General features: G+C 36.8%; 1 protein-coding gene across 1 annotated transcript in view; it reads right to left on the bottom strand.

Moving 5' to 3' along the window:
- LOC311234413 (leucine-rich glioma-inactivated protein 1-like) overlaps positions 1-7547 on the bottom strand; it is a 53393-nt gene extending 45846 nt beyond the window's left edge. The window contains exons 1-2 of the mRNA XM_084321583.1: positions 7165-7547; positions 2871-2942 (exon numbers count right to left, since the gene is read on the bottom strand). Of these exons, the coding sequence (XP_084177709.1) occupies positions 2871-2942; positions 7165-7388 (296 nt within the window). The 5' untranslated portion in view covers positions 7389-7547. The remainder of the gene's footprint in view (positions 1-2870; positions 2943-7164) is intronic.
- Between the last annotated feature and the right edge of the window lie 6262 nt (positions 7548-13809).

Below are 13809 nucleotides of genomic sequence, written 5' to 3'. Positions count from 1 at the left end.
AAAGGTTGAAGTTCACCTGCTCAGGTGAGAAATCAAAACCGCAATTTAAAGCGGCTGTACGTGGTATTTATTTTGTTTAAATAAGTTAAGTGTTAAGTGTTAAGTAGCTCTACATTCCGACAGCCATCACTGATACAGAGTGTCTGGTCAGTAACATGGGTCTGACAGCCATCACTGATACAGAGTGTCTGGTCAGTAACATGGGTCTGACAGCCATCACTGATACAGAGTGTCTGGTCAGTAACATGGGTCTGACAGCCATCACTGATACAGAGTGTCTGGTCAGTAACATGGGTCTGACAGCCATCACTGATATAGAGTGTCTGGTCAGTAACATGGGTCTGACAGCCATCACTGATACAGCGTGTCTGGTCAGTAACATGGGTCTGACAGCCATCACTGATACAGAGTGTCTGGTCAGTAACATGGGTCTGACAGCCATCACTGATACAGAGTGTCTGGTCAGTAACATGGGTCTGACAGCCATCACTGATACAGAGTGTCTGGTCAGTAACATGGGTCTGACAGCCATCACTGATACAGAGTGTCTGGTCAGTAACATGGGTCTGACAGCCATCACTGATACAGAGTGTCTGGTCAGTAACATGGGTCTCTCAGTCCCTCCGCTCTGCAGTAAACACAAAATACATTCCACTTTATCCAATCAGGAGAGAGAACCCTAGATATCTTTTACTTATTTCAAGAAATCTTGCTGAGCCAGATTTGGTTATTGCACTGGCAGATTATTTTACTTGTTTCAAGCACATATTTAATCAAAACTAGTTTTTATTTCTTATTTTTGTCAGACCAGTTCTCTCTGCTGATTGGATAAAGTGGGAAGGGATACCAGGAAATGTATTTTGTGTTTACTGCAGAGCGGAGGAACTGAGAGACCCATGTTACTGACCAGACAGTAAAATAACACTTAAAATAATAGCTCTACATTCCATGTATTATATCAGTAATGACTGTTGGAATGTAGAGCTATTACTTTAACATGTAGACCACTTATTTTAACAAACAAATACCACTTAAAGCAAATCAGTTGCACAAAACAGGATAATATATCCACAGCTGTCTTACTCCCTAGTGCAAAGCAGCTGTTAAACAGAAATTACTTAACCCTTCCTCCCTATTCAGACTATTCGTTGCTTTAAAACCCATCCGTAATCCAAATGTAAACAAATAGCCCCAACACAAAAAAGTTTAAAAATATATAATAATAATAATAATAATAATAATAATAATAATAATAATAATAAATAATAATAATAATAATAATAATAATAATAATAATAATAATAATAATAATAATAATAATGGAAAAACATGTTTTAAGTAGTTGACTGACCAAGGTCTTGACATAAGGACTAACACTAGACAACGGGTAAATATATATATATATTAGTTGTATTTGCTGTATTTCTGGTTTATGTGTGTTGGTAATATTTGTAAACATTTGAATAGAATATGCCTATATTTTGATTGATTGATTGATTCATTCATAGGAAAGTTAGAAAAGGCTCATTTTCCATATTGATGTGGCCAAATTGTGCACAGACACACATAATACAAAATTCAAATCCCAAAATTAAGATGAGGCATTCTCCCTTCTTGCAATTCCCAACCAACTCAATATATAATGCTGTATATACTGTGTATATATATATATATATATATATATATATATATATATATATATATATATATATATATATATATATATATATATATATATATATATATATATATATATATATATATATATATATATATATATATAAATATTCACATCTGTCTGTACATGCCTGCATATAATCCTTTTTACATATCTGTAGATACTATATCCATATCTGTACATATCTCTTACCTACTCTTACTAGTTATGCTGCTGACCAGTATGACTTACTACCCTAGTGTCTTTATACCTGTATCACTGTACATATTAATACTACAACTCTATACGGTACATAAATCTGATTAGCACTATTACTCAGTAGTACTATTTTATATATTGTTGTATGCCCTGCAGTTTAATCAGATGTACATTGTATATTCCATTTGCACTCTGGTTGGATGCCAAACCTCTTTTTCGTTGTATAGCTCGCTGACGATACATTTGAATCGAATCTAATCTAAACATATAAAGAGGAAGGGACAATACTCCCCAGTATGTGGTCATATTGTATCCGTGACTGAGACAGACGTGTTTGTGTTGAAGGGGGGTGGATGGAGCCATGAACACGCCTCCCCATGGGACAGGAGTGAGGGGGATTCCCCCTTTCAAAGAGGGATCCCCCCCCCCCCCCAAGATAAACTCTGTGCCGACATAAATAAATAATAAATAAATAATATGCTTGCACAGCACACATAGGAACATAACTGCCATGTGGTAAAAAGCAGAATTGTATAGACCAAGAATGAGGATATAATTATATATATAAAAAATGTTATGTTCTTATCAAACCTTGTGTAATCATGTAGGATAATTTCCACGTCCAAACAGACTGTGTCCCCATTTTATGGTATATAATAATATATATATATATATATATATATATATATATATATATATATATATATATATATATATATATATATTAAACGGTTTAATCATCATCTAACACCTTGCGATCGTGCAAACATCAAGAGCCAAAAACTGAGAGATTATCATTCGAAGCATCAATGAACGGGGGGGGGGTATCTTTGTCCCACTTAAAACATGGCGATGATGATGATGATGATCGACCTCCTCACAGAGGGCCTGACGGTGTTACAAGAGAGAGAGAGAGAGAGAGAGAGAGAGAGAGAGAGAGAGAGAGAGAGAGAGAGAGAGAGAGAGAGAGAGAGAGAGAGAGAGAGGATCTCACAGGAGATGCAGCGCGGGCGTGTGTATGAAGCTCTCCTTCGGTATCTCACTGAATCCAGACTTCACGAACGATCTGTGAGGGGAAACCACACGAGACGTGTTGTTATATCAGGAGGAGGGGCTACTGTCTTAAAGAAATAGTCGTTATAATCAGGAGGAGGCTACTGTCTTAAAGAAATAGTCGTTATAATCAGGAGGAGGCTACTGTCTTAAAGAAATAGTCGTTTCCATGTCCATCCCCTGGCTCGGTTGTTGATTATGTGAGCTATATACATACATACATATAACCTGCTTTATGTGAGCTATATACATACATCATATAGCCTGCTTTATGTGAGCTATATACATACATACATATAACCTGCTTTATGTGAGCTATATACATACATCATATAGCCTGCTTTATGTGAGCTATATACATACATCATATAGCCTGCTTTATGTGAGCTATATACATACATACATATAACCTGCTTTATGTGAGATATACATAAACCTGCTTTATGTGAGCTATATACATACATCATATAACCTGCTTTATGTGAGCTATATACATACATACATATAACCTGCTTTATGTGAGATATACATAAACCTGCTTTATGTGAGCTATATACATACATCATATAACCTGCTTTATGTGAGCTATATACATACATCATATAACCTGCTTTATGTGAGATATATACATACATCATATAACCTGCTTTATGTGAGATATATACATACATACATATAACCTGCTTTATGTGAGCTATATACATACATACATATAACCTGCTTCATGTGAGCTATATACATACATCATATAACCTGCTTTATGTGAGCTATATACATACATACATATAACCTGCTTTATGTGAGATATACATACATACATATAACCTGCTTTATGTGAGATATACATACATACATACAACCTGCTTTATGTGAGATATACATACATACATATAACCTGCTTTATGTGAGATATACATACATACATATAACCTGCTTTATGTGAGCTATATACATATAGCATATAACCTGCTTTATGTGAGATATACATACATACATATAACCTGCTTTATGTGAGATATACAGACATACATATAACCTGCTTTATGTGAGATATACATACATACATACAACCTGCTTTATGTGAGATATACATACATACATATAACCTGCTTTATGTGAGATATACATACATACATATAACCTGCTTTATGTGAGATATACATACATACATATAACCTGCTTTATGTGAGATATACATACATACATATAACCTGCTTTATGTGAGCTATATACATATAGCATATAACCTGCTTTATGTGAGCTATATACATACATCATATAACCTGCTTTATGTGAGATATATACATACATATATATAACCTGCTTTATGTGAGCTATATACATACATACATATAACCTGCTTTATGTGAGCTATATACATATAGCATATAACCTGCTTTATGTGAGCTATATACATACATCATATAACCTGCTTTATGTGAGATATACATACATAGATACATATAACGAGCTATATACATACATCATATAGCCTGCTTTATGTGAGATATATACATACATATATATAACCTGCTTTATGTGAGCTATATACATACATACATATAACCTGCTTTATGTGAGCTATATACATATAGCATATAACCTGCTTTATGTGAGCTATATACATACATCATATAACCTGCTTTATGTGAGCTATATACATATAGCATATAACCTGCTTTATGTGAGCTATATACATACATATATATAACCTGCTTTATGTGAGCTATATACATACATCATATAACCTGCTTTATGTGAGCTATATACATACATCATATAACCTGCTTTATGTGAGCTATATACATACATCATATAACCTGCTTTATGTGAGCTATATACATACATCATATAACCTGCTTTATGTGAGCTATATACATACATCATATAACCTGCTTTATGTGAGCTATATACATACATCATATAGCCTGCTTTATGTGAGATATACATACATATATATAACCTGCTTTATGTGAGCTATATACATACATCATATAACCTGCTTTATGTGAGATATATACATACATCATATAACCTGCTTTATGTGAGCTATATACATACATACATATAACCTGCTTTATGTGAGCTATATACATACATCATATAACCTGCTTTATGTGAGATATACATACATACATATAACCTGCTTTATGTGATATATACATACATACATATAACCTGCTTTATGTGAGATATACATACATACATATAACCTGCTTTATGTGAGATATACATACATACATATAACCTGCTTTATGTGAGATATACTACACACACAAATAAAACCTGCTTTATGTGAGATATACATACATTATAGCCTGCTTTATGTGAGCTATACATACATACATATAGCCTGCTTTATGTGAGATATACATACATTATAGCCTGCTTTATGTGAGCTATACATACATACATATAACCTGCTTTATGTGAGCTATACATACATACATACATACATACATACATACATACATACATACATACATACATACATACATACATACCTGCTTTATGTGAGATATACATACATACATATAACCTGCTTTATGTGAGATATACATACATACATACATACATACATACATACATACATACATACATACATACATACATACATACATACATACATACATACATACATACATACCTGCTTTATGTGAGATATACATACATATAACCTGCTTTATGTGAGATATACATACATACATACATACCTGCTTTATGTGAGATATACATACATATATATAACCTGCTTTATGTGAGCTATACATACATACATACATATAACCTGCTTTATGTGAGATATACATACATACATACATACATACATACCTGCTTTATGTGAGATATACATACATACATATAACCTGCTTTATGTGAGATATACATACATACATATAACCTGCTTTATGTGAGCTATACATACATACATACATATAACCTGCTTTATGTGAGATATACATACATACATACATACATACATACATACATACATACCTGCTTTATGTGAGATATACATACATAGTTACATACATACATATAACCTGCTTTATGTGAGATATACATACATATAACCTGCTTTATGTGAGATATACATACATACATACATATAACCTGCTTTATGTGAGATATACATACATATAACCTGCTTTATGTGAGATATACATACATACATATAACCTGCTTTATGTGAGATATACATACATACATATAACCTGCTTTATGTGAGATATACATACATACGTATATAACCTGCTTTATGTGAGATATACATACATACATATAACCTGCTTTATGTGAGCTATATACATACATACATACATACATACATACATACATACATACATACATACATACATACATACATACATACATACATACATACATACATATACATACATACATACATACATACATACATACATACATACATATAACCTGCTTTATGTGAGATATACATACATACATATAACCTGCTTTATGTGAGATATACATACATACATATAACCTGCTTTATGTGAGCTATATACATACATACATACATACATACATACATACATACATACATACATACATACATACATATAACCTGCTTTATGTGAGATATACATACATATATATAACCTGCTTTATGTGAGATATACATACATATATATAACCTGCTTTATGTGAGATATATACATACATCATATAACCTGCTTTATGTGAGATATATACATATATATAACCTGCTTTATGTGAGATATACATACATACATATAACCTGCTTTATGTGAGATATACATACATATATATAACCTGCTTTATGTGAGATATATACACATACATATAACCTGCTTTATGTGAGATATACATACATATATATAACCTGCTTTATGTGAGATATATACACATACATATAACCTGCTTTATGTGAGATATATACATATATATAACCTGCTTTATGTGAGATATACATACATACATATAACCTGCTTTATGTGAGATATACATACATACATATAACCTGCTTTATGTGAGATATATACACATACACACAGTCACAACAAGACAGCGCCATATAAGTGTTAGAATAATAACAATGCAAAATAGAAAAACATGGATGATAATAATAATAATAACAACAACATAGGCTGCGATCCGATTCAACGACCCCCCAAATAGAATCCCCCCCTCGTCAGTCAGAGAAGAAAACACGCACCGCGGTGCGGCGGCGGCGGTGAGGCGACACTTACAGCGATATGACATCGGAGGGAAAGCTGCGAGGGATCGAACCCGCGCTCTCGCACAGCGCGTTCTCCTTGGTGCAGGTACACGCCGAGGGGCAGCGCGGCTGGCGCACCCTCCTGCCGTCCACCGCGTCCCGCCGCACCGCCAGGAGGACGAGGAGCGACGCGGCGGCGGCGGTGAAGGCGCGCAGCGAGATCCTGTGGTTCGTTGTTGTTGTTGCATATTCCATCCTCACGAATAATAACAATAATAATAATCCAGAATGTGAACCACCAGGCGTTATTATTAGTAGTAGTATTATTATTATCCTCGGCGCGCCCCTATATAGCTGCTGCTCCCAGCTCCACCCTGCTGCCCTCTTTATATTCACCCTTGTTTATTAGTATTGTTATTATTATCGTATTATCGTATTATCGTATTATCGTACTAAAATGTCGTGCGCCGCTTGTTGTCTCTCTGGGCATCCAGTCCGACCGACGCGCGCGACTAGACTAGACACACAAAGACGCGCATTGGACGCACAGCACACAACGACGCGCATTGGAGAGAGAACAGAACTATACAATCTTAATAGTCATCATTATTATTATTATTATTATTATTAAGCCCCTGGCTGGAAAAGAGCAGTGGTCGCGGACTCGCGGTGATGACAGACAGGCCGGTGTGCGAGGGGGGGGGGGGGGGGGGGGCGGGGGAGAGGAGAGACCCCCCCCCAGCGGGAGCGTCTCTGTCCAAAACCACGCCTATAGTGAACGCGATGGAGGAGGATTCCGCCCGTCATTATTATTATTATTATTATCATCATCCGTGAATCAGCTGCGGGAAATGCTTATTATTATTATTATTATTATTATTATTATTATTATTATTATTATTATTATTATTATTATTATTATTATTATTATTATTATTATTATTATTATTATTATTATTATTATTATTATTATTATTATTATTATTATTATTATTATTATTATTATTATTATTATAATAATAATAATAATAATAATAATAATAATAATAATAATAATAATAATAATAATAATAATAATAATAATAATAATAATAATAATAATAATAATAATAATAATAATAATAATAATAATTATTATATTATTATTATTATTATTATTATTATTATTATTATGACGAGACGGCAGATGTGCTTCTTTTGTTCTGCGCACACGGCGCCTCTGTGCGGGGAGGGGGGGTAGTATCATGGGAGGGAGGACAATCCAATGAAGAAGATAATTATTCTTATTATGGAAAGAAGGAAATGGTGTAATTCTGCATCATTACTGAGACTATCTATAGACCAGGATGTTTTTTTTATTTATTTTTTATTATTTGATCCTTCTTTCCTTCGGCACACATGTAATAATTGTGGACAGAAGAACTCCACAGAAGAACACGTTGTAAACATAAAATGCAATACTACTATACCAGAGGGGGCTGTGGTTTGGCCACGACCCCGTGGTTTATGGCCTCCTCCCTCCAGGGTGAGCGGAGGATTGGAATAATGAATAGTGCTCTCTGGCCAATAACTCCCCTCGGAGGGGGAGGGGGGGGGGCTCTGACATATTGTTGACAGCTGGTCTGCTTGCTGCAGCCTCAATGGTGCTCCTTGCAATCAGACAAAGGACTGTGTATCACACCCTACACCTTTGGCCTTTCATATCTCTCTCTCTGTGTGCGTGTGTGTGTGTGTGTGTGCTGTGTGTGTGTGTGTGTGTGCGTGTGTGTGCGTGTGTGTGTGTGTGTGTGCGTGTGTGTGTGCGCGCGTGTGTGTGTGTGTGCGCGCGCGTGTGTGTGCGTGTGTGTGTGCGCGCGTGTGCGTGTGTGTGTGTGTGTGTGCGCGCGCGTGTGTGTGTGTGTGCGCGCGTGTGTCTGTGTGTGCGAATCACTGATGAATTGAAAATGGGGGACCCTGATGTAAACAAGACGAAAGTCTTTCTCTGGTCTGCATCCCCTTAACAATTGTATGTATTGAGCTGTACTGTATTGTACCCATTCTGCAATCTGTTAATAAACTTTTCAATCAATCAATCAATCATTCATTCATTCGTTCATTCATTATGAATTGGGTGTATTGAGCCGTACTGTACTGTGTATACCCATTCTGCAATCTGTTAAATAAAGTTTTCAATCAATCAATCAATATATCCCCTACTTCAGGGGTATTCAATACGAATTCGAAGACGTCCGGTCGGAGAAAATGTCCTCAAGAACATCACAACTGCTCCACACTGTGATCATAATAACCTACTGTACCTATACCTCACACGAGTCTACTCATACAGTATGATAGCATGTACAATAGTGCTGTATATGCTGTACATACACATTCATATATTTACATTTACAGAATATATATATATATATATATATATATATATATATATATATATATATATATATATATATATATATATATATATATATATATATATATATATGTCTGAATATACCTGCATATCATTTTTATATATACCTACTTATTATACACATGCATATAATCCATATAACTGTATGGTAGCATACAATAATGCTGTATATACTGTATATATTTATTCTTACCATATATATATATATATATATATATATATATATATATATATATATATATATATATATATATATATATATATATATATATATATATATATATATATATATACACACATATCTATCCACATCTGTCTGTAAATTCCTGCATATAATCCTTTTTACACATCTGTAGATACTATATATCATTCTGTACATATCTCTTACCTACTCTTACTAGTTACACTGCTGGCCAGTATGACTTACTACCATAGTGTCTTTATACCTGTATCACTGTACATATTAATACTATATCTATATCTGTACATATCTCTCACCTACTCTTACTAGTTACGCTGCTGGCCAGTATGACTTACTACCACAGTGTCTTTATACCTGTATCACTGTACATATTAATACTACAACGCTGTACATACATCTGATTAGCACTATTACTCAGTAGTACTAATTTATATATTTTATACCCAGTTTAATCACCTGTACGTTGTATATTACTGTTGCACTTTACCGTTACATTTGCACTCTGGTTGGATGCCAAACTCCTTTTTGTTGTACTGTACTTGTGCCGTACGGTGACAATACATTACATACAATACATTTAATCAAATCATAATGTAGTATTATTAACCCTTTCACTGCCGCACTACCAAATGGTTTAACCCTTTCACTGCGACAATACGGAAGGTTAACCCTTTCACTGCCACATGGCAGATGGGTAACCCTTTCACTACCACACGACAGAAGGTTAACCCTTTACTATCACACTACAGCCGGTTAACCGTCTGTAGTGTGATAGTAAAGGGTTAACCTTCTGTCGTGTGGTAGCGAAAGGGTTACCTTGTGTTATGATTCAGTGCCATATATATATACAGTATATTGTCTGTATGTAGTCGACAACTGACTGTCACATTGAGTAAAGAAAGTATACAATTCGCCAATATTTCAACAATATCAATTGTCTGTGTGTTCACGTTGAACTGGAGGGACTGACGTACTCTAATAATAAATAAATTACATTATCTCATTTGAATTAAAATAGAAGCACTCCCGTCAAAATGTATTCATTCTCAATAAATTCTCACTTATTGAGAATGAATAGTTGTCGACTACATACAGACAATATACTGTATATATATATGGCACTGAATCATAACACAAGGTAACCCTTTCGCTACCACACGACAGAAGGTTAACCCTTTACTATCACACTACAGACGGTTAACCGGTCGTAGGTCATGGGTCATAGGAGGACGGTGTCTGGGTGCGGCCCTGACCAGCGGGTGACCTACGCCCTCTGCCTCATAGTGCAACGGCCATCACTTTGATTCCACAACACCACGTCTCCACGGCAACAGGAGAAACAGCCATCGACGCCAACTGAACTGTTTTATGGGAATGCCCTCTCGCCCTGCTTCTGCACCCAGCCCCGGCTGTGTATGTGTGTGTGTGTGTGTGTGTGTGTGTGTGTGTGTGTGTGTGTGTGTGTGTGTGTGTGTGTGTGTGTGTGTGTGTGTGTGTGTGTGTGTGTGTGTGTGTGTGTGGTGTGTGTGTGTGTGTGTGTGTGTGTGTGTGTGTGTGTGTGTGTGTGTGTGTGTGTGTGTGTGTGTGTGTGTGTGTGTGTCTGAGCCTCTGGGAGCTCTTAAGGGCCCTTTCTAAATCACGTTTGGAGATCGAATCACTGCTCCCGAGAACGGGGGGGAGTGTTCTCACTCACCCCTTTTGCGATGCGAAACGGCGCTGATTCGTTTCACCCCCCGCTGAACGGGATCAGTTGGATTAGGTGGTCTCGGAATCGCGCCGCCCGTGACACACACAACGTCGTTACTGTCATGCTTGCTTGAATTTTGGGCAGATAACACCACACACAGCAACAACTGGAGAATACCCACAAAAACGATATTTATGGGCAATTTGAGAGTTCAGACCTCAACCAAAAACAAGTGGATGAAAACATGAAGTTATTGTTATAAGGACCCCAGTCCAAGCTACAACAGTCTGCATTCCCTTAACAATTGTTTGTATTGAGCCGTATTGTATTGTACCCATATGCAATATGTTAAATAAAGTTTACATCCATTTCAATCTTAACAAGCATTAAACAAATGGCCCAGTCATCTATTCACCGTTGTTTAATACACACAGTGTTGTCTCTAATGTTATCTAGCTACTGATGGCTCCCGATATCATCAGTTTGGTGCTGGCTAACTAGCGTGAGCTAACGTTAGCTTCTAGCCACAATGCTATACCGTTATAATGGCATCTTCCATTCACGTTAGCACGCAGCTAACAATGTAGCTAACAAAAGTCACCGATCTTTTTTGAGACTAAACTATCCGCTCTTGGTGGTCACTTGTGTTGATGTTAGTTTTGTTTCATCAACAAATGACAGGCAGAACACAGTGAATGTATCAGTTTTGTTTATTGCACGTTCTTTGCTGAAAAGAAAGTGCTACAGGCTATACTAGGCTAGGCTAAGCTAACTAGCGTTTAGCCGTTAGCTTAGCGCTATCGTTAAAACGCTCAAAAGCGGACTCTACAACACCATCCATTCGTGATAAAATGGGGTGGGTTATATTCACAAGGCTTGACAACAGAGGTTCAAATATAACTTCATATTTATTGGCAATTTGTTCATTTTATATCGGCATCCAGAGTCCGCAGTCGTGTTAAGACACTTCCTGTTTACATTTTCGAACGTGACGTCATCGCCTACGGCAAGCGTAGACGCTCAAAAGGCAAACCGTAAACAGAACCCGAAGCGAACCAAGACTGCAGTGTGTACACAAACTAGAGGGGGGGGGGGGGTTCGCACTCTGACCCGGAATGAGGGCGGTACGCGACCGGTACGGACAGAATGAGTGAGTGAGAAAGGGCCCTTAGGCTGTGTTCACACTTAGTGCTCAATTCTGATTTATTGCTCAGATCTGATCAGTTTGTTTGGCTGTTTTTTTAAATATCGGATTCCAGTGTGAACTGGTCGCACTCCTGAACTGACCCACGAGCTGCTGAACTGACCCACGAGCTGCTGAACTGACCCACGAGCTGCTGAACTACAGTCCTCTAACTGTGGTTACAGGTACAGTAGGATCAAATCAAATCACATGTATCTGTACGGCCCGACAACACGCGTTAATGTCCCCGTGGGGCCGGACCCCACGTCTTCTTTAAACAAGTCAAGAAGAAACATCACAAGAAGTCAAGAACAAAACAGGAACACCACAAGGTCCAACACATTTAAAATAAATGCAAAATAAATGAGTGCAACACTCCCAGACGTAGCCCACGCGAAGGTAAGGAAACGTCTAGGAGGGTGTTGGTCTTGTAACTCCTCTACTACAGTAACTATGGTTACAGGTAGGAGGGTGTTGGTCTTGTAACTCCTCTACTACAGTAACTATGGTTACAGGTAGGAGGGTGTTGGTCTTGTGACTCCTCTACTACAGTAACTATGGTTACAGGTAGGATGGTGTTAGTCTTGTAACTCCTCTACTACAGTAACTATGGTTACAGGTAGGAGGGTGTTAGTCTTGTAACTCCTCTACTACAGTAACTATGGTTACAGGTAGGAGGGTGTTGGTCTTGTGACTCCTCTACTACAGTAACTATGGTTACAGGTAGGATGGTGTTGGTCTTGTAACTCCTCTACTACAGTAACTATGGTTACAGGTAGGAGGGTGTTAGTCTTGTAACTCCTCTACTACAGTAACTATGGTTACAGGTAGGATGGTGTTAGTCTTGTAACTCCTCTACTACAGTAACTATGGTTACAGGTAGGAGGGTGTTGGTCTTGTAACTCCTCTACTACAGTAACTATGGTTACAGGTAGGAGGGTGTTGGTCTTGTAACTCCTCTACTACAGTAACTATGGTTACAGGTAGGAGGGTGTTGGTCTTGTAACTCCTCTACTACAGTAACTATGGCGACAGGTAGGAGGGTGTTGGTCTTGTAACTCCTCTACTACAGTAACTATGGTTACAGGTAGGAGGGTGTTGGTCTTGTAACTCCTCTACTACAGTAACTATGGTTACAGGTAGGATGGTGTTAGTCTTGTAACTCCTCTACTACAGTAACTATGGTTACAGGTA

This window comes from Notolepis coatsorum (genome assembly GCF_963971535.1).
Source record: "Notolepis coatsorum genome assembly, chromosome: 9".
Classification (NCBI taxonomy): domain Eukaryota; kingdom Metazoa; phylum Chordata; class Actinopteri; order Aulopiformes; family Paralepididae; genus Notolepis; species Notolepis coatsorum.
This window is presented reverse-complemented; position numbering and strand designations above follow the sequence as displayed.